Source organism: Cryptotermes secundus, unplaced genomic scaffold (assembly GCF_002891405.2).
Source record: "Cryptotermes secundus unplaced genomic scaffold, Csec_1.0 scaffold666, whole genome shotgun sequence".
Lineage (NCBI taxonomy): Eukaryota > Metazoa > Arthropoda > Insecta > Blattodea > Kalotermitidae > Cryptotermes > Cryptotermes secundus.
In genome coordinates, this window is record NW_019731229.1 from 425,682 (window position 1) to 449,388 (window position 23,707).

General features: G+C 38.1%; 2 protein-coding genes across 3 annotated transcripts in view; both read right to left on the reverse strand.

Annotated features, from left to right (window-relative positions):
* Positions 1 to 6,864, reverse strand: part of LOC111866590 (glycine receptor subunit alpha-3) — a 28,365-nt gene extending 21,501 nt beyond the window's left edge. Inside the window, exon 1 of one of the 2 annotated variants that reach the window (XM_023855688.1) lies at positions 6,785 to 6,864. The gene's annotated coding sequence lies outside the window, so the exon portion shown is untranslated. The remainder of the gene's footprint in view (positions 1 to 6,784) is intronic. The other variant, XM_023855689.1, reaches the window with a different exon arrangement.
* Positions 6,865 to 15,808: 8,944 nt separating this feature from the next.
* Positions 15,809 to 23,707, reverse strand: part of LOC111866585 (actin-related protein 2/3 complex subunit 4) — a 17,499-nt gene continuing 9,600 nt past the window's right edge. Inside the window, exons 3-5 of the mRNA XM_023855671.2 lie at positions 22,515 to 22,722; positions 21,588 to 21,758; positions 15,809 to 17,855 (exon numbers count right to left, since the gene is read on the reverse strand). Of these exons, the coding sequence (XP_023711439.1) occupies positions 17,850 to 17,855; positions 21,588 to 21,758; positions 22,515 to 22,722 (385 nt within the window). The 3' untranslated portion in view covers positions 15,809 to 17,849. The remainder of the gene's footprint in view (positions 17,856 to 21,587; positions 21,759 to 22,514; positions 22,723 to 23,707) is intronic.

Sequence of the window (23,707 nt, forward strand, 5' to 3'; positions counted from 1 at the left end):
ATTCTAAACCGGCATGTCCCGAAAGTTCGGCAGGGACTGTAACACTACAGAACAGCGTTTAACCCTGCTGAAAGCAGAAACCGAGTGTTAGATACTCCGGTCTCGTTTCAGGGGCCACCCGGTTCCTCTTTGGTCGGGCCTACCCACTACGTTACCTGAGATATTGGAATAATTCCTTGAAGTGGAAAGCGACCCCATTCTCCTATAATCTTTTCAATCCATCATTGACCATCATATTTACACTGTCGAGAAGATGTAGATAATGAACTAAGACAAAAGTAGAAAAGTTCATTTTTTAATATTGCATCACGGAACTTCCGAGTAGGTAAATATATACCAACATGATGAGAGTAACGACCCGTTTAAAATTTATAAATTACTGTCACGAGTCAAGCCTCAAAATCCGCCCCTTTCCAGCAGCTTAGTTCACGGAGCAGACTGTTGTGGCGCTAACGTTATAGATTTCTATTCAGGAAGAACCGTGTTCGAATCACAGTCGTGTGCCTGACTATGGGCATTAGTGATTTTCGTGGTCTTCCTCAGTTTCCCCATATAAATTTCGAGTTAAAATCTTGAAATAAAATACAATTATCTCTTTTGAAACACAGATCGTGATCGACATACAAATCAATCGACCCTACTGTCCTGTAACATCTGCAGTTGAGTCAGGTTCTAAATTGGCATAGGAATCAATGAACACTGCCTGCCAAGTAACACATTGATAGCTTGGGGCATTCCCTCACTTCGCAATGGAAGATCCGGAGCTGGGCAGGTCGATCCGGCAGCGATTAAATCTTGACAATGGACAATTATGCAGTGCTGCACTTTCTGCGCGGATTCAATTTCTTTTGCGCTTGCCTTTAGGAATCCCTTAGCACTTCGGTACCGTGCATCCTCATGCATTGCCTACCGCAACGTTATCACTGTGACACAGTTTGAGGCTGATGGAAATGTAACGCGCTTCTCTAACTTTAAAACACCCTCTGCAGAAAAGGAATCCGAGACCCCACTGTGAATGTAGCAAGAAGAAGAAAGAAAGCAGTCTTCTGGGATTNGAAGAAGAAAGTTGGTTGGTTGGTTTGTTGGTTTCCAATGGCTGCATTTGGGATCATTTAACAGAATTTGATTCTTACTTCCCAATCGAGAGAGCTCAAGTTCTTGCTTTGTTGCATCTTGAAAAAGTTTGNCTGTCTGCTTTTACCCGTTCTCACGGTCTCTTCGCTTGCGGATTTCTTATATTTTTCTTCTACCCTGAATATGGAGGCGACACGTTCCTCCGAAACGTCGGTTAACACCACATATACACGGTGCCAAATCCCAGAAGACTGCTTTCTTCATAGTCACCGCCGTGAAAGCCTCAAATCTTATAAGAAGAAGAAGAAAGTTGGTTGGTTGGTTTGTTGGTTTCCAATGGCTGCATTTGGGATCATTTAACAGAATTTGATTCTTACTTCCCAATCGAGAGAGCTCAAGTTCTTGCTTTGTTGCATCTTGAAAAAGTTTGAACTTTTCTTTTGGGAATCTTTGCCAGGTATGTTGCTCATTTTGCACTACCCAGGGGACACATACTCGTATTACTTAAAGAATGTCACGGACGCGAGCAACGTTGTCAGTAGGCTCCGTGATTTATACAAAACAGGATCCAAAATAGGTATGTAACGGAGCTGTCAGCAACTCGGGCTCTGTACCCTCATACGAGATAATAACAGTCAATAACGAGTTGGGGGGAATGTGGAAGAAAACGGCCGTACCTCCTATGAGATATTCTCCGGGCGGACGGACTGAGAAAGACCATGAGAAATCTGGGAAAGGAAAACTAGTTTCTGGGCCTATATTTTAATCCGAAGCCCCCGAATATGATGCAAGAGAGTATTCACATGATAACGACGTTCGTTTCCAAAACATATCTAAATAATTCACACGTTAGTAGGCATAAACAAACAAGAAGTACATATGTAGATCCTGAGGTTCTCAGGTGGATTGTTATAAAGAGTTCTATCTTCAGGAATATAACGCCATGCAGTCCGTTGAAAGTCAATCGACGTTTCGAAGGAACATGTAGCATCCAGACTTTCTGCTTTGTCACCTGATTTCACACTAGTTTCTTATTTGGCTTACTTTTCAGCCGTGAATTTCGAGGCGACATATTCCTTCGAAACGCCGGTTGACTTTCAATGAACTACACGTCATTATATCCCAGAAGATAGAAGTCTTCAAAAAGTATATATATTTCCATTTAAATATTATCATCATCCTGTTTATATTGGACCGTCTGTGACGGCCTCATACTATACTTCTCTTCCTCCTAGGTACGTATGCTCTAACCTGTTTTCGAGTTTTGTTTCCTTCCATCTGTCTTACACGTCGTTTCCAATTAGTTCAGCTTTTTGTAGACCTATATATCTGTTGCTTCCTTGAATTATGATTCTTCTAAAATACGTCAATTTCATCTGTGATGTAATAGAGTATAACATATATCCATCCTCTTTAATATTAATTCCAATATATATGAGACAAACTCCGTCTTAAGTGCAACAATTTAATTGTAGTTCTTTCTTCTTCCCTTCCTCAACAGCACACGTATTAAAGATAAGCAGCGACACACACAGAGAGAGCCTACACAGAACAATATCTGAACAGCGATAAAACAAGAAGTGGCCGCTGCAGCACTATAGACATAGGGCGTGTACCCCGAGAAATTTTTAATTTTTAAAAATTTGGAAAAAGAAAAAGAACAGAAAATTTATAGACATTTTAATTTGAATTGAAGTTTTAAAAAAGTGCCAATTTTAGAAATCATATTGACGCGTGTAGGTTAACAAAGATTTTATACATACATACAACAGGAAAGACTGGTGATTTTAAATTTTAAACTACGGGCACTGTAGCAGCTACGTAAGAATACACACCTGATGATGGCCATTTAGGGCCGAAACATGTAGTGTAGAGGAAGGGAAGAAGAAAGAACTACAATTAAATTGTTGCACTTAAGACGGAATTTGTCTCATATATATTGTGTGAGTGTAACAGGATGCTTAAATATAATATTAATTCCAATGTTGACGATCTCTTTTCACCTATGTTTGTAATTATTCGAACTTCAGTTTCGTAAGCCAACACAGGTCTTCCCAGAGTTCTGCAAATGCTGCATCCGGTAGGCCTACATTTTGTACAAATAATGGTTTGAAAACCTGACTCCAGTTGCTTGTACAAAATTTGATTACGTATCTTTAGAGTAAACGGACTGTCGTAAATGGAAGACTGTTAAGCCTTCTAACTAGGTAGTGAGAAATATTTAACACTTGCACAAGCCGTGGCGTTATGGCTGAACGAGAGAATTTCTATGTATATGACTGAATGTAGAACAATAGCAGTTCATTGTTATGACTCTATATGTCTATATAATACCATAAATAATGCAACTATTTCTGTCACCCCTTTCCTTCACAACAGGTTTCGTCCTCAAACGGTCATCATCAGTGTCTCAGCCAAAATTATGCCATTGTATAGAATTCCACTCCTTCACAGCAAATATTACCGCGACATTTCATGATTTAAAATAGTGGATGTTATATTCGATACTTAGTTAACATCCACAAACAAAGGAAGACAACACCATATGCAGATGGAGAGAACGACATACAGGCAAGGGACAAAACCTAACCACAACAACGAGCTTACGTACGGAAAACAACACGAGAACACCCAGGCCCCTACAGTATAAAAATGCAAAGAGGGGATATCGAAGTATCGGTTGGACAAATGGACGACGTCCCTAGTAGAGGGTAAAAAAGAATTTTACAAAATTTGTAATGAATTTCAATGCAAAGTACATTACAGCGTATGGTATTTTAACTAAGGTTAACTAAGGGTCGATTATAATATAAAATACTATTTCGAATCATGTAATATCGCAGTAATAGGAGTATGTGATGTGAAAAAGTGGACATTCTATATACAGTGAAACAGATTTGACATAGCTGAGACACCTGGTGATGGTCGTTTGTGGCCAAAACTTGTTGTGAAGAGAAGGAATGATAGAAATAGGTCTATTATTCACGGAATTATGTTGTGTATAAAAGACCCGTCTGGCAGTAACAGCTCCCAGAAACTCACGGTGAATATCCGAACAGCCAAGTTGTTGGTATATCTAGGTCTTTTGACATATATGGCGAATGGACTGAACTGGCATGGGTGCAAAATAGTAGTTCATGACTGAAAAGGAGAAGCTAGGGATAATTAGCATAAGGTTCTTCGGTAGCACGAGCAAGGAGAACTACAGATGAAGGCAGGATATCTGGAAACACTGACAAATGGAAGCGAGGTGGAAGATGATCAGTGCAGAAAAGAAGAGAGGTTAAAGAAGGTCGTATATGATGAAAATGAGTTCACAGTTGAAAGCTACATTGTAAATATCGTGTATAGTATTGTAAACGTGTTGTCGGATCTTTGTTTCTTAGCAGACTGCTCTACCTCAGTCCTGATGAAGAAGAATATATGGAACTGCTCTAACGTACTAGTGCTTATGCAACTGAGGTAGGCTGGGTGAGAATTGTGGGTTTATAATCAGTGAGCTGGGCAAATTACTTATAACCCACAATTCTCTCATGTAGGTGTGGCCTAAGAAAGAAAAACCTAGGATAATCACGAGTTGTAGCAGCGTCAATCTACCAATAGCGTCTTCGTGAGATTAATTAAAACTTCGGTCAGACCAATACACATAAGAGCAAAGGTATTGTATAAATGCCAAACTGTACCAGGAGCTCTGGTTGTTTCAACCACTTATCAAAATAAAAGTGCAATTGGTCACGGTATAGGACATGTGCCAATAGAAATATTTGAAACGGTCTGACCTGAAGTCAATACCCTACACGACAGCTCTGGCTTCACATTTCAAGAAGGAAAGGCGGTGTTATAAAAGGTGCAGGACGGGCCAGTGCAGTATTAAAGTCATTTTCCCCCGTTACGAAATCTAGAGGATAAACGACTCTTTTATCTCATTTCACGGCTAAACTGAAAAGAAAATTGAGGAATGCATAAATTTATTCAATATAAAAATGCCTGAAAATAATAAATTATCTTCTGGGACTTGACTCTGTGTAGCTTAGGAGAGAGATACATGAGTTTCGAAGAAATATTCTGTCTTCATCTTCAGCTGACCTAAAGAAGAAAGTACGTGCCACCGAAACGTTAGTGCATATTTACCAAACTACATAGCATCATATCCCAGAAAATGACTATCTTCGGGGTCACCACCATGGAATACTTAAGTCTATACAAAGTGCCTGCCTTCTGTACATTCCTTATTTCCATTTTTTTTATTTATTTGCCCCCCCCCTTCCTTCTGTGAGTTCATTCCATCAAAAGTGCCCCGGATTCTGAACTATGTGGTCTTAATTGATCTGATTAAGTTATCTTAAGACAGAATACCCAAATTATGAATATAAGCAGGGTAATTGATGTAAACAAAGGAGCGAGTCTGCATAGCGTATTATACGAAATCACGAGGTTTTAAATTGCTCGAGGACTGAAATCGGCTCTTTTTTAATCCCCGAAATCAATAGTTATCATGCAGCAAATAGAATAATACAACAGGGGTCAGAAAAAGAACCTCTTTCACGGACAAAAAAATTTTCTGTCCACACCCGTGGTACTAACTAAGCATGCGTAGCGAAGGAGTACACCTTTCTACTTCTGGCCATCTTGACACAAGGAAATATATGAGAAATTTTGTACAGGACATTTTGTTTCTTCGTACAATTTGTCACATCACTAGCTGATAGCACTCCTCCCATGTTGCAACTGTTGATCTCACCAAACTGAAATGGTGAGAAGTTTCACTTCCCTCAGAGTTGATGTGCATTGGCACCCAATAAGAATATTCCAGTTGAGCGGGGCAAGCGGTAGCGTAGTTGGTTGAGGCACTATCGTCAAGACGGAAAGTCGTGGGTTCGATTCCCGATGAAGTTAATTTTCTCACTTTACCTAATCCTTACAGCTGCACTATGGTCCTGGATTCGACTAAGCCTCTAACAGAAATAAGTACCAGGAATCTTCTTCGGGGGGTAAAAGGCGGCCGGGGCGTAAGCCTGACAACCTTACCGGTATTTGTGAGCAGATTGTCTGTAGAAAATGTGGGAGCCTCGACGTGTTATAATCCTATGGACCTTCACGGCCTGTAACTCGAACCTGCGACCTTCCGGCCTGTAGCAAAGTGCCTAAACCAATTACGCTAACGCGTGCCCCTAACTGTACGTCACATCCGAAAAGGTCTTAATCTTAATATTCACTGTCGTGAGAACCTCAGATCTCGCGCACCGCACCTAACTGTTCTCCAATCTAACCCGACAATGCATAGTCCTCACAGTCGACATTATACCATTAAGTAACTTGTAAAATCGATCATGTGAGCCTCGAAGGTAGTGATTACTTTGCATTTGAGAAATGCCAGGTCACAACTTCGGCTCGGGGGCCAGCTATCCTGAATGCGTCTTTCCACGATATTCCTCATCTTCCAAAGAGAACACTGGGACAGTGCTTCAAAATATGTCACGAACATGGTGAATTCAAAATCCGGTATCAGTAGCAACTGTTTAATAATCTTCTACTTTTACTGTGATATTTCATTGGCAATGCGTAGTACTGGAACGCGAGACATGACTTCGGTGACGCTGTTATAAACAAATTACAAATGTGAAATTAGTTCTAAACATCTTTTAAATGTATACTGTCGCTCTTCTACACAGCTTAATGAAGAGACATTGTGACAATGTCCAGGACTCACCTGAGAATGCCAAAAAGTGTACCGTGGTGAAGTCGGTATCGGGTAAAACTGAAGTCCCGCAGAGCCGCGCGCCACAGCAGTGGCCCAAACTTAGCGGTGCAACCGTCAAGAAATCAATTGACAAGTACTTAGTGGCGACCAATCAGAAGATGCAGCAGTCAGCGCCTTTGTCGACTGTTAATTCGTCCCTAATCATCTCATAGGAATACACAAAAGGTAAATTTGTCCCTGTGCTTCATTAGTAAGCACTATGCCATGAAGACATGTGGGGGAGTGGATGTATAGCTCCAATATTCTTGACATCGGCACTAGATGGAGGTGAGTGGAGTTAAACCTCCACTCATCCATATGTCTTAGTGACATTGTACTTAACTAATTAAGCACAGGGAGAACTTTACCGTAGGAACATGACAAGAATCGAGAGGAGTACTTGAAAGGAACACACGCATATTTTTCTGTCGGGGTGGTGAAACCACTAAGACTACAAATATATATGGTAGTTAATGTTACACCGTCACCACAACAATGCATACTCGCTTTTAATGTTTATAACTAAACCTTTATTTTGTTGCATGTTTCGGTCACACAGGAAACATCATCAGGCAGTTAATATGAAATACGTCTAGCCATTGAATTACTAATATTAACTGCTTGATAATGGTCCTGTGTGACCGAAACATGTAGCAAAATAAAGGTTTAATTGTAAACATTAAAAGAGAGAATTCATTTGTTGAGGTTACGGTTTAACATAACTACCATACAAGAGTATATATCTGGAACACACATGATACACTTTATGAAGATAATTCAGTAAGACCACGTTTGGTTGGACATGTAGCTCAAAATGGGAGATAAATATATACACAATTTTTATGGAGAACCTCTTGCAAAACTGCGATTTTGAAAACCAGCAAGAAACCAGAATAAAAAGCAATGGAAGTTAGTGAAAGTCAGAGATGCAATGAATTTTTAAGCTCTTATCCAATATCAGGATTTCAGACTGAATCCGCGGTAGCGTAGTTGGTTGAGGGGCTATGCTGCAAGCCAGAATGTCGCGGGTTCAAGTCCCGATGAGGTCACTGGATTTTTTCAATTGACCTAATCCTTCCAGCCGCACTATGGCCCTGGGGTTGACTCAGCCTCTAACAAAAATGAGTACCAGGAATTAATTAAATAATTGTCCTGGGGTGTAAAAGGCGGCCGACGCGGAAGGCTGAAAACCTTACCGCCATCTTTGAGCCGATTGTCTAGATAATGTGGGACCCTCAACGTCTCACGACCCTATTGGTTTCCACGGTCTGTTACAGGGATAACTTTACTTTTTACATTTTACCCTCCCTTTATAATTTCAGGGGTTATGAATTTCAGCTGACTTCTAAATTCCTTGTACTTGACAAGTATGATGCCGAGCGAAGGAATCGAAACCGAAATGATGATAGAACGACAAAATGTACTCAGATATTAATCGAGTACGTTTAAAGCTTTGACGAAAAGCTATTTCAGAATCTGAGATGTTGATTAAAACAGATTAGGACTTTCAGACATATGTGATGCACCCTCACTTGAAGGCTCTTTAATGTAGAGGCCTGAAGACATCCCTAGCAAGCAATGTGTGAATTGAGCCCAGGAGACACCTATGGGATGTCAGAGAACCTTTGTTCATAAATTTTATTTCATTTATGATCATGTGAAAGGTTTCCTTTTATGCTTCTAGGACAGTGAACCAACTATGTATCTCTATGCATGTTAAAAGAGTTGTGAACGAGGGGGAAAAAAAGGTGGAGGGAAGTCTCTCTCGAGATGCGATCGCATTCGATGTTCCGAAGAAGCATGTTTCCAGTGAAAGGCTGTCTTCCTCTTTGTGCTGAGAAGAGCAGAATCGACCGACTTGGAGCACCCTCCACAAGAACTAATGCTGATTAGCCAGAAAACTGGGACGCAAAAGAAAGAACTATATGAACGATGTATTGCACGTTAAATGTCACACAGTCTGAAATTTTGCATGCATGAATTACATACTCGTACAGTACAGGATGTTTGCAAAAATGTATTTGGCTGCTTACATAAGGGTATATTTAGTGAACACTTTCAGTCTAGACTGGCTATTATCACTGTAACCTAGAGTCAAGCAAACAGTCTATAATCTAGGCGAAGGTTTGCTTGATGTAGTATTTAAAGAAATTCTGTCAATCGCCGATACGTGTAAACAAACTTGATATCAGGCACTTACAATCCGAACCTACGTAACATCGTTAGTGTTAGTGTCAAATTAAGAATATAAATACAGTAAAACTTGGTTACAGCAACATCGGTTTCTGCGACACCTTGTCTATTGCGTCAAATATTCAATGGTACGAACTAATTCCTCATAAAGCAACTGTTTTTATACCTTGCTTAGTACGACATGCACAAATGCATCAACCTCGTATGTAACGTCATTTTCATTCCTGAATTTCTCTGATATGGACATTGAACGTAATTTAGAAAGTGTGTATTGGGCAAGTAACAGGAAACAGATGAAGATAACTGATTACTGTACTCGTATCTAGGTACAGTAAGGCACAACAATTGATGTAATCTACTGTAATTTGGTGAGTAGGCCTACCTTTAATATACAGTATTAGTGCGGTGTGTATTGTCAGTGAAAAGCGCTGTAATATGTCTTTGATATTACACATTTGGGCAATTCCACGTTAATGTTACGTTAGTCTGTACTTAACTACGTATTTCACTAAAAAATGCAACATTTTTAACTCGGTTTTTGGTAGATTTTTACGTGACTAACATAAGGCTACTGTGGAAGTGCCCATTTCGGTTACAACGACACTCGTTTATAACGACACTATTTTTAGGTCCCTTTGATGACGTTATAACCAAGTTCTACTGTATATGGAATAATTTATAGTGGTAATTTAAAGATTATGATAAAACCGTTCTAATGTGGTTTGTACTGTACAAATTTAAAACTAATAAACTCGTTCCTCAGTCCAGGGTTCATTTGGCGACACGCGTGTTAGATACCATTTAACTCAGTTACTGCTTTCCTTAGGACTGGCTGGTTATTTAACACCGTATGAACTGGGAAGACGACGATATTCAAAACAAGTTGTATTGTAAAATGTACGTGTATTCCTTAGTGACCGTTGCAAACATCAAGTCAAGTTTAACTCTAACAAACGCTGGTTGCGACTTTCTAGATGTGAGACCACAGTATATGTAGTATATCGTGTACCCACATTAATCCTTCCAGCCGCGCTATGGCCCTGGGGTCGGCTCAGCCTCTGACAGACATGAGTACTAAAACGACGAATCTTTCCGGAAGCAAAGCGTGGCCGGCGCGTAGGACTGATCTCACCGCCATGTGTGAGCAGACTGTCTAGAAAACGCGAGAGGCTCGACGTCTCAAAATCACATGGACCTCCACGGTGTTAAAGGGTTAGCTTTACCTCTTTTACTTGTATCTGGTTTTATAATCGACGCTAGTTAAGCTTACCGGGTTATCATTTTGCTTCCAGATAATTTCATTATTTTAAAGTATTGTACTTTATAAAGCGTAATATATATGAGACTGTGGCACGACTCCTTACAAGGATGCAGTAAGAACATTAGCAGGTGATGGAGATATTACTGTTGACGAGCGTGCAATGTATGTATATTCATATTACTACAAAGCAAGACACCATGTTGTGTTTCAATATCATTACTCTTCCACCCCCAAGTAATGGAATTTTATGAAATATTTGTTGCGCGATTTTTTTATACCAAATGCCTATCTTACATTATATAGATTTGCAATATGCTAAGTAGTTTATTACCCACCTAAGTTCCTGTGTTGATACCAATGATGGGGCATTAAAATATACCAAAATGCATGGGTTTATTACTCCTAGTTAATCACACTAAAACTGTCCACTGCCACAGTCTCGTAACTTCTAATAGGACCATCATTTGGTGGCAGTGAACGGTGTCTTCAACTTTGCTCTGTTCTCTTGAAGTAAGATAATCTGGAGTTGGGTACCAGTGGAAGTGTCCACAAAGAATAAATGGAATGTTGTGCTAGGTAAGCTGTTGTTGCTTGATTAGTTCAGTGGCTTCACCATATGAGATCTTAGGTTTCAGAGTCTGGCGGGACTTCATACAAGGATGCAACTAAGAACAGAAGATGGGCACGGAAATGTTACTGTTGAAGGTCATTGAATGTCTATGAGGTGGTATGACAGGGTTAGTGCAGTGTTTCCTCCGTCCCATGTTGTATGACAAGAATAACTTTCTAGGTGTGAATATGTTAGTTCAAGAAAAGTAACAAATTAAATATATCGAAATATTTACTAGTCTGCACTGTATGTGAGACAATCTGATAAACACTGTAAGGGATAAAGTAACAAGGTACAGCTGAATCATACACCACCATTTAAGAGTGGCCTATGGATTGATAAACTGGAGTTCTGCAGTTACGTACGAAGATGCGTAAGTGATATGAAGCGTTACCAAGGATGCGTGTTAATATATTTTGAATGTGTATGGGAAATATATCTGTAAGAATTTTAACGAGTGCTTCCAAAAGTAGGGCCCTACACACTTTTCTGATGGAACATATCTTCATATGCCACAGGATGGGGTGCAACCCCACCTCCTCTTTCAAATTCACCCACATCTGGAGAATATGTCCAAACATGTACCCTGAAAGCAGAGGTTGGTGCCATACTTACTACTAAGCATTCAATGTTACAGTGACTTCTAAGGTTTGAAGTTTCAAAAGGTCTATGTACTAGGCCAGTTACAATACTATTACTCAATCAAGGAACCTACATATGCAGTTCTGTGGCTCCAAACAAGGAACAGGATTCATTCCGAACTCAGAACACTAAAAGAATTCTAAGAAAAAAATATATTAATCTATCTTTAACTGACTATAAAAGGAATATGGCGATCATATGTTCAGAAACTATGGTATACTGATATTGACGTCCTGTCCTGGAGAAACAAAAGTTAATGGATAACAATGGGAAGTTACAGACGTCCAGAAAGTCACCCACCCCAAGGGGTTTTAGGAAGTTCTAATTTTTCTGGAAATAATAGCTTTTCATACGTAACTTTTCATTCATTATTCTGAGTTTACATATGCAGTTGATTAAGTTTCTTTCAACCTCTGGGATATTCTGTTCTCAGACTTTAGAAGCTTATGGTTTCTCCAATTTGTCAACCTCCTCAACTTCATACACACGTCTATTTCTTCACAAACAACATAAAACATTCTTGTAGACAGCATCTGGAAACTCAAGCAGCAGCAAATGTGTGAAGAAGCTAGGAGATCCTGTTTACCTTCTGTACAATAAAGTAAAAAGAAAACTACAGTTAGTTCTTTATTTCATTCTGAAGTTAAAAGGTGGAACCGGTAGATATACTGATTATGCAAGTGTACACGCCAACATCAGAGTATGAAGATGATGAAGTGGAAAAAGTGTACGACACAATTGAAGAAATTCTTCAGGAAGATGGAAGAGGTGACACAAACAGCATCATATTGGGAGACTGGAATAGCATTGTTGGAGATGAACCATATCAGAATATTGTTGGATCACATGGACTAGGAAGACGGAATCACAGGGGTCAAATGCTTATAGATTTTTGTGAACGAAATGGACTGATTGTCACCAACACTTGGTTCAAGAAGCCAAAGAGAAGAATTTACACATGGAAGGCACCTGGGGATTGGAGGAGGCATCAGCTGGACTACATCCTTGTGAAACATCGATTCAGAAACAGTGTGAAGGATGTGAAGACACTGCCTGGGGCAGATATTGAATCTGACCACGACTTACTTGTTGTCAAGTTCCGAACCAGGTTGAAGAAAATTATAAGATTTCGAAAGCGCAGACCCAGATGGGATTTGGAGAAGTTATATGCTCAAAGACAAAGCGTGCAAGAGACTCTAGAAGAGAAACTCGGTGCAATTGAAGGTGAAAGCGGAAATGCTGAAGCGCAGTGGAACGATATAAAAGAATGCATGTTAGATACTATCAGTGATTTGGTAGGTAAAGTTGAGAAGATAGCAAGAAAACCATGGGTTACACAGGAGATGATGAGTAAAATGGAGGAGCGAAGGAAATGGAAGAATGTCAACAATGAAGAAGGCAGGAGGAAATACAGGAGACTGAGGAATGAATTGAAAAGAGCCACGGACAGGGCCAAAAAGGAATATCTTGAGAAGATATGTAATGAGATTATGGAATTTCAAAGAACAGGCCGTTATGATTTGATGTACATGAAGACAAAAGAACTAGGATGGAAAGAGAATCATGGGATTCAAAATGTTGGCATCGAAGACTCCCAGGGGAATAGAATAGTAGATCAGAGGCAAGTGCTGAAAATTTGGGAAAATTATATTTCAGAACTATATGATCGACCTAATCGGCCAGAAACCTTAGAAGTTGAACCGGAAGAAGAAGTAGATACAGACGAGAAAGGACCATATATTTTACAAAGTGAGGTGGAAAAAGCTATCAAGGAAATGAGGAAGGGAAAGGCTACAGGAGATGATGATGTACCTGGAGATGTGCTCAAGTTACTGGGAGAAGGTGGTTTGAAAACACTGACAAAACTAATGAACACCATATATGAAAGTGGAGAGTGGCCCAAGGACTTTACAGAAGTTACAATGATTGCCTTAAAGAAAAAGACAAAAGCTACAAAATGCAGCGACCATCGCACAATAAGTCTTATTGCACATACAGCAAAGATAATAGCAAAGATACTTAAAAGAAGAATTGAAAGGAAAATAGAGGATGTACTTGGAGAAGATCAGTTTGGATTTAGAAGAGGAAAAGGAACCAGGGATGCAATTGGGATGATGAGAATTATAGCGGAACGAACTTTGGAGATAGATGAAGAACTGTGTGTTTGCTTCATAGACTGGCAGAAGGCATTTGACCGGGTAAACTGGACCAAATTAATGCAGATCCTGAAAGAAACAGGTATCGATTGGCATGAAAGAAGATTGATTAGCAAATTGTACATGGATCAGAAAGTTAGAGTACGACTGGACAGGGGGGAGACAGGAAGTGTGCAGATTGGAAGAGGAGTTCGACAAGGATGCTGTTTATCACCAATTCTGTTCAACTTGTACAGCGAATGCCTTACCAAGGAAGCTCTGGATGGGCTCGGTGACTTCAAAGTAGGAGGGCAAATTATTCAAACTGTGAAATATGCAGATGACCTTGTGTTAATGGCTAAGGAAGAAACTGTGCTACAGGGCATGATTGATAGACTAATTGAAATTGGAAGGTGCTATGGCATGGAAATGAATGTGGAGAAAACAAAAGTAATGAAAATTTCGAGACAACCAACCCCAGTCACAATAAAGATAGACCAAAAACAACTGGAGAATGTGAAATGTTTTAAATATTTGGGTAGCTTGTTAACAGATGATGGAAGGTGTACTTGTGAAATTAAATCCAGGATTGCCATGGCAAAAGCTGCATTTAGCAAGAAGAAGAATCTTTTTACCAGCAAATTGGACTTAAATTTGAGGAAGAAACTAGTGAAATGCTACATTTGGAGCATAGCTCTGTATGGGGCTGAAACATGGACACTTAGGGCAGTAGATCAGAAACATCTGGAAAGTTTCGAAATGTGGTGTTGGAGAAGGATGGAGAAGATCAGTTGGACCGATTATGTGAGAAATGAAGAAGTGTTAATTAGAGTCAGTGAGCAGAGGAATATCCTACACGAAATAAGAAAACGGAAGGCTAATTGGATTGGTCATGTTTTACGCAGAAACTGCCTTCTAAAAGAAGTTATTGAAGGAAAGATATAGGGGCGGATAGAAGTGAGAAGAAGAGGAAGAAGACGTAAGAAGATGCTGGATGACCTTGGGGACAGAAGAGGATACTGTCATTTGAAGGAGAAAGCTCTAGATCGCATTAAGTGGAGGAATTGTTTTGGAAGAGACTGTGGACCTGTCGTCTGACAGATTACTGATGAATGAATGAGTATGTTAAGCTTAACATGTATTCTCTAAAGCAAATGTCCACTAAGGCTGCATATTTTCTATGAGTACTGATCAAATAATGGGCATAAAGGCAAAGTCATGTACTGCTAATGTGGATCAAACATCTGGACAAAGTTCTGGGGTCCCTGATTTTGTTACATATATTGTCCAATGATAGAATGTAGACGGTAGTCAGATGTATTGAAATCTTAACTCGTGACTCAACTTTACAGTTCACTACTACACAAACACACTAGTGTCCATAGTCATGTCTTCACTGCCATTGCTTGGTAGCAGCTTCCAACAGCTAACTTCCTCTAGGTTCCCAAACTGCCCCCAGCCTCAGGTACCAGCAAAAGCTCACAATGACTGTGCCCCAACAGTTCTCTAACTGCAACTGCTAACTGGTCCTGCTGTATTCTCTTGTTGCCATGGAAACATGCTTCTTTGTAGAGCCGTTACTTAGCAATGGCCGTTGTACAGTTGCTTGCTTCATGGTCATTGCCTAGCAATGGGTCTAAACGCCACAATATGTAAAAGTTTCAATCCATTTCCTTTTTGTCAGACAAACTGTTAACTGTTAAACCCTCTTTTATTTTAAAGAATTTTTTTAGTTGGTTATCTAATGATACTATCAATAACAAGACTATACAGCATTGGGAAATTCAGCCATGCCAGTGACTGATATCATGATGCAGTCTGCCAATTTCTTTCCCTTCAGAAATTATATCACTCGTACATAAGCTGTCATGTGATGAGTCACAATCAAACAGAAATAAAGTTTTCAGCTTCTTCTTTGTATACATAATCTTACTTCCTATACACTATAAACAGCAAACTCTCCCATTTTTCCCTGACACTTCAAAGAATAACCATTACCTAACTGGAACCTACAAAAAGTAAAAACACGTATGTAGAAAGAGTTGTGATACAAATATACCAATAAAGCATCTTAAATGTATGTATATAAAACATTTCAATATGAGGAGAGTTCAGTTCATATAACAACATATCACACACAGACACAATGACCAAATATTTCATTTCTCATTCTTTAATGCTGCAGATTAGCACGGACATTTACACTTTCACACCTTCATTCTAAACATTCATTTCACTACAGATCCATTACCTAAATTTTATGATATATTTTAATAGGAACCAATATTAGACCAGTTAGCATACTTCTTATTCTTGCATATCACTTCACAATTATCATTACCAAAGAAAACTATAAACTTCTACTTTTCATCTGCACAACACAAGGGCTTGGAATGCAGAGAATGAGACTGCCTCTGTTGAACAGAATCTATATCTAAACTCACTTAATTCTGCAACAGACAACCCACTGCTAGGTCCTGTTTCCTGAGTTTACACACAAATGATGTTTTGATTGCACAATACTAACTAATGCAAGACCATATTTGAGAGTAATGATCTTGGCACACAATGATTATATACAATCAACATACGACCAGTGTTGCAGCTTTAAGGACTGTATAAAAATGCAAATGACACAAGTTGTAGAAAATAAATATAATAAAAACAAGATACTACAGTCTGTAGTGACTCCCTGTGGGTTGGAAAACCAGAATTTGATTCCTAACAGTGAGAGGATTTTAGGCATTCTTTATAAAGTAAAAGACACCTTATGCAGAGGTCATGTCAGTTCATGTCCACCTGCCTGTAACCTGAAATCAGCTCCTAAACCACTAGATAGACTTCTTAAAATACAATATGGGAGAATTTCACTGAAGTTCCAAATCAGTTCTAAGTTTTAGCAATAATGAAACATAATAAAATCCTCTTTACTTATAGTCATATATGGACTACCTTACACATATCATAAACTTTAATTGGATTTGTATGAAATTTGACATGAGAGATATTTGCATAATATCAGTAGGCCATTTTTTTTAACATACTGACTACACCCCTTTACATAAGGCCATAAATGGACTTTTCAATGTATGCCATAAACTGTGACTGCAGCTGTATTTTGTATTCCACAATACCCTTCTACCTCTTTTGCAAGGTGTAAGGGATAGCACAGTGCCTCATATATACGATTAGGCCAAGAACACGCTTAATACACTACAAACAACTCCATTAGGAATTATCATACACTGTGTTATGGAATTCATTTTTTCCAATCTTGTTCTCTTTGCTCTTTGCTGTCACATGTGGACTGGCTCCAGATCCTCTGTCTGCTATTCAACATATACCTGCGACTTCTTCCCTGGGAATAAAACAGCCAGAGCATGGAGCTGGCCAGACTGATTGTCAAGAATGAACACAATGATTAATGCAGGTCAATACTCTTCTTACAAACTTTAATTCCTTGCATTCTATTATTACTTCAGCATGGTTCATGGGCACAGCAAATGATCACCATAAATCTGACTCAACCTTCTGACCATTTAAATAGGATTTTGAGGACTTAGACTCTGTTATTAAAAGGCCATAAAGGGTTAAATACCTATACATCATATATAATTTTATACGAATGTCAGTAGGGCATCTAATTTTTGTGTTCTTTCACCTGCTGCACCTGACCTTGTAAAAGAAAAGTAAAATTATCTGCACCAAATGCATATTACCTAGAATCAGGTTACGATTCTTGGAAATGCCTCAACAGGCATTTCTCTTTATAATCTAAGCTTCAAAATTTCACAAATAAATAAAATTCCCATTTTGACCCATAACATCACTCACTGTGCTCTAATTAAGTAGGCTTACAACTCAGGAGAAGGGCATTAACCTTGGCCCTTTAATACGTCAATAACTTCTGAAATACTGATTTTAGGGTAACTAATTTTTTTTATTAATTTTGGAGTTATAACAAGAACAATAATGCACAAAAATAATATACTCTGGCCTCTTAATGTGTTGACCTTCTTATATATATATATATAAAACACTGATATTCAAATAAAAACATCTCTTCCAATCACATTTATGACAATCCATTGGAGTCTCATTCATGATGTGCACCACAAGGCAGAACCATTCAGCTGCTGAATGAGTGCATCAATATATGATGATCTTCAGTCATGACTACTGTTTCCTTGACACCTAGAACTAAAAACAAAAATAAGCACTCAGCAATAGTTCAACAACATGATATATTACTAGTCTGTATTTAAGAGTGGAATGTCACAGATTATGCTACAGGACTTATGAATATGAGTGATGTTCATGTTCAGAAGCAGAAAATACATGGCCAGGTCATGGTTTACTTGGACGCTAAAAACAACAAAATAATACAAAAGAGACATATAACATTCATAACATTCATGGTCATAGTTTACATTTGTGTCATCACACTTCTTCTCCTTAATGGAAGATGAATATATTTCACACGACACGAACCAAACTGGTTCTAGATCAAAACAAATATTGAACATTACTTTGTAAACAGACTAACTGTAATAATTTTTATATGTTTTAACAAATCAATGTACACCTTAGTATTACTTAAAAGATGTAGCATTTATATCTAGTAGTTTCCATATGTGTTGATAATATCTTTCTGAAGATGGTCGCTTTGACCGAAACATGTAAAGGATGAAAAATTAAAAAACAACTTTTATCAATCACACTGGGCGGTGGTCAAAAATGTCATACACTTTTATTATACAAGCTTTTCATATTTAAAAAATAAACAAATATAATGCCTTAGATTTCCAAGAAAAGTACCAGTATTATTTGGCCAGTGTATTTTATTAAGAAGTTACTCTAAGGGTCTCCCATAAAAAAATATCAAAATCATAGATGATACAGGAGTCAATATACATATGAAGTGTCCATAATGACTAGTTTCTCAACAAAATGAAAAGGACTTGTGAGGTTATACCATCTGTGTCATGTTATATATCTATTTCAGATTGATCACTTCAACTGGTGGAAAGTGGCATTGTGATCTCTATATCCACTCCTTGAAACTCCAATCAGACACAAGGAAATGGGATAATAACATATCTGCACAGTAATGACAGTAAAGCATACCTCTCACTGCTTTACATGCAACTAATATAAATGTCAGCATCATTTCAAGTGATATGGCCACTCTGCATCTGTGTCACCTGCATGCTTGCAGGGATTGTCCATGACATCCAATATAATAAATGCAAGATACAGGTTTACGGATTAAATGAAACTGTCCATAAGTCACCCGTCCAACATTACAAATAATGATTCTCATAAACAAAACTGAGAAGAGCCTTCATTTCAAAATGCAGGTAATGCAATAATGTTTGAAAATCTGCATACAGATAAGCCCAAATCTCCAGAAACACTGCAATAAAATATTCTAAAAAGGGAGAAAAAGCTAATACGTATATTGGCAATCATCTTGGATACTGAATATGAGTTAGTTAGTTAGTTATTTAGAGGGGGTGGGTTTCCCCATGCACCACGACCAGTTTGATCTATTGTGCTTCCCTCTATGATATTCTACCAGTCTCTACACCCTACCGATAAATGGTGCGTATCATCAGTCCCGCCGAGCAAACGAGTTCGGCCACTTGCTTAGCGGTGTCTATAATGCTTCCCCCATCTATCAGAGGCCTTAGAGACTATTGTTGGGTGGGAAACATCCTGGAATTTGGCTCAGTTATCCCCTTTGGGGATATGAGGTTCTTTTACGTGCCGTAAAGTTACGAAAGCTTAAAGTCCCTCCCGGAGGACTTGTTCCCTGAATTTTTCCGCCCTTAAAAATTCAACGACCTCCGCTGGGTATTTGAACCCGCGTATTACGAGTCATGAGGTGGGAACGTTACCTCTAGACTACAGACGCCGCTCTGCATATGAGTTAGTCTAACATCTTTGCAAGACTCACTCCTACAATCCACTTCCTTTCATCTACTAACTGTGAGTGTTTTAAATATCTGAGGTTAAGAATGGGATTCAGTTTCATTTGGACATGTCTGTAACAGAATATGATCAAAATCAGTCATAATTTTTATATAAACCTTTGAAGCATGAAGCTCATCTAAATAATATTTAAAAATACAATTTCTACCTCAGGGAAAACACACTGAAGCTCCCTTACAAAGACAAACCTCTTCATACTGTTTAAGGAAAGAATCGTGGACTATTCTGACAATCTTCAAAATCAATAAATACAATGTATGGGGAAAATGCAATTTTTAAAATTTAAAGCAGGAGGAACATACAGCAACCACTGTGATTTAAATGGTTATGCTCTGGCCATTTCAGGTTTCTTACTAGACTAACAAATAATCCATCAATGCCACAGTCATTCTTCAATGACAGTCTTCAGAACCTGAATATGAAACAATCTCGTAAAAACTTTACAATAATAAACTCACAAATTGTAAAGAAAATGTAAACATCTTAAATTTACATCAGACACAGACTTATTTCATTAAAATGATTATTGATAGTTGTTCAGAATATCCCAGTCTGTTAACCCTGCGCAGTAATAACAACTATGGACTGATGACAGCAAGGTAATTAATTGTACAATGCCAAATAAAATCCTTGTCAAGTACCCAACCTTTAAAATAAAAAATGAACAACTGATCAACTGAGAAGTCTGGGTAACATACTGGTACATTGGCTTCAATTATAATCCTTAATTGTATTTATCAGAAGCAATACAGCACCACAGTGAAAGATACAAACAAAAGTAAATGCAGTTGCCTTGAAAGCAAACAATTACGATATGACAATACTACATATTTCTATGTGTAATAAATATCCCAATCTTTGGCCCAAAAAATGAAGTGAAATGATTTCTAAGGAATATCCTGTGGTCTACTTTCATGTATCCTATCAGTAATCAGTAAAGAAGAGAGGAAAATCAGAAGGGCTGGCCACAGATGATTAAATACAGGTGGGTCTGGGAGAAATGTAAGGTGAACTTCAATGTTTCATTTGTACTGTTCTCAACATAAATGATTTCTTTAGTCTCAAACCCCTTGCAATTCTAGATGATTCCAAGTATATGGTCTTTATATCAAAAGTGTGCCTGTGATCTGTTTTAGCTATAAAAGAAATATTATAAATGGAAAAGGCAAAAGATTTCACACAGACTTTCACCATTTCCAATAACGCATTAGTAGATTTACATAATTTTCTGAAAAGTGACATCGCTTAATAGCATAAGATATATTCATTATTCCATTTGCAACTGAAACATTCTTCAGTTCAGTGTGCTTTCAAAGACACAAGCATTCAGGATGTCAGGTAAAGCAGCAATGCCGGTTGGCCACTATGGCCATTTTAGTAAGTCTTTAAAATAAAATTTGTCATAGACCTCTATTTTCAAGTTAATTTACCTGTACAGAGCTAAAAATCAGAAACAATTTAAGAGCCTGTATGAAAACCTGATTACTTATATCATTTTGTTCAATCTGCTCTGACAGGCAGCCTATATTCCTAAATATAAGGCTGATTTATATCTGGAAATCAAAAGAGTGAGACCTGTCTGTGCAGTTCTGGGATATATGTATATGTTCCTTAGTGGCCCATATGTTGCCTTGTATCTTGTAACATTTTATGAAGAAAATTAATTCTTAAGACCACACAAAAATTCTATCCACATACTCTTTCTGCAGGCTCAAACATACACTTCAGCTACATATCTGTTTACTCAAAAATTGTTTGTACTGTAATCACCTTTGGGATAATACAAAAATACTTGTGTATTTGAAAGACAAAATATCTTATTTTCAGTCCTAAACAAACGTACAAAACAAAGCTTACTTTGACTTACTAAGTCAGAGTAATATTTCCAGACATTAAATCATCTATGCGATCTTATGAAATGAAACACATTTTACTCACCCTTTTGAGAAACTCTTCTGAGCAAATTCTTGCACGTGCATTTGCAGCAAGTTTCATTTCACTAATTTCCTTGTCAATTTCCTCCATAAAATGAATTACAAAGTCAACTAATTTATGTTTATACATTTGCTCAGTATGGAAGTTAGTGATTAGGAAACTGATATCATAGCCCTGTAAATGTAAATACAACCAGAATAATAAGAGAGTATTTCTGAACACAATTTATGGAAAATGTTCATACAGAAAAGCCTGCTATTTATGGAAATGCAGCACTTCATTAGCTTTCATATGATATTCATCTGATGTTTTACTTTTCCAGTAGTAATCTGAGGAAAATTATGAAATGACATGCCTATCACACTTGTCTTGGACCACAGAAATGTTATATGCATTATATGTTTTACCCTTATCTTCCACGAGTTGTTCTGTAAATGTAGATGGTTACATTAAAAATCCCCAAATAATAAGACAATAAAATGAAAACTAGCCATCACAGGTCTAAATCTGGTATAATAAATGTTCACACAAGGCTCACAACCTCACTGCCATCTGTGAGCTCTCTAGAAAATGTGGGTGCCTCGACATCTCACAACCCTACAGGCCTCCATGGCCTGTTACAGGGATAGCTTTACCTTTTATTCTGCACCACAAAGAAGTATTTGTAATTATCAGGAGCCTTTCCCTTGGATAATGAAGGGGTTATGGTTATCAGTACCCTACATTTTGCTTATATAATTTCAGAGGAAGTTTTGAAATTAAAAATTTCAGTAATGAATCACCACATGCTGATCAAAAGACGAAAATTTCTCCTACATTGGCAATATTATTATTTAATATAAAACAAAAAGTAAGAAAATATTTCAAATTCACAAAAATTTTCTACTGTATAAGTTCCAAGTACTGGATAGGTACTTAATAAACCATTACCTCAACAGGTTTCCTTCTCAGAACAATGAAATTCTCAGCACGCATCATCATGAAGCGCATGAACTTGTGACACAGAATGCGTTCAATTTCATCTGCTTGCTTAACAGCTATGCTTATCCTTACAGAATTTATTGACGTCTCAATAAGAACTTTCTCTTTTTCATTTCGACTGATGACAACAGGAGTCAAAAGCAGCTCTTTACTAGTCCTGCAGAAAAATATAAAAATCACACAATAGTTCATGCTAAGGGTAACAGTAACTCAAATGGCATTTCATAATGCAAATAACGGGGGGAGGACTGCTGACTAAACAAAGTTAATTTTAGCTCACCAGTGGCAGTAAAATAGACAATAAGGTTGACATACACATTTGGTTAATTTCAATAAGTTCAGTAAAAAGGAGGCATTCATGAGTTTGATAAGAATAGATCCCTTGATAGTACTTTATTTCAGCCTAAGGCAAGAAAATCATCAAATATTTGAAGGTTTCTTAGTTTGTGATACACTGTGTCTATGAGCACTCATGCAAAATATAGTAGATTCCCAATTATCCAGTGCAGATTATCTGGTTTGTGTTTGAATGCATGACTTTTTAGGCATGTTCACAACCTTGAAATGCACCTATCAATTTCACTCAGTCCATCTGTCTGGACTAATGAAAGAAGTTAAGAACTGTTGACAGATTTTCATGAAATCTGATATTGGAGAATTTGATGAAAAATTGTTGAGCCATTCAATTTTCATTCAGGTTGGACTATTTTAACAACCACTTGACATGAAGCCCTACATGCATTTCTGCATTTACTACTCTGTCCAAAAAGTATCTGATCTTGGGCCGGGAAAAAAAAAGTTCTGTATCTAGGTGGTTACAATACCTAATCGCCTTCAAAGTAGGCCCCTTGTGACTCCACACACTTAGCCCAGCAGTCCTTCCATCGCTGGAAGCAATTCTGGAAGGCTTCTTTTGGAATGGCATGCAGCTGCGCGGTTGCGTTCTGTATGATTTCCTCGCGGCTGTCAAAATGGCAGCCTTTTAGCGGTGTCTTCAATCTTGGGAACAGCCAGAAATCACAAGGAGCCATGTCCGGAGAGTAGGGATCCTGGCAAATGTGCAGAATGCTGTGCTTGGCCAGGAAACCCTGGATCAGGTGCGATGAATGAGCTGGGTGGGGCATTGTCATGATGCAGCTGCC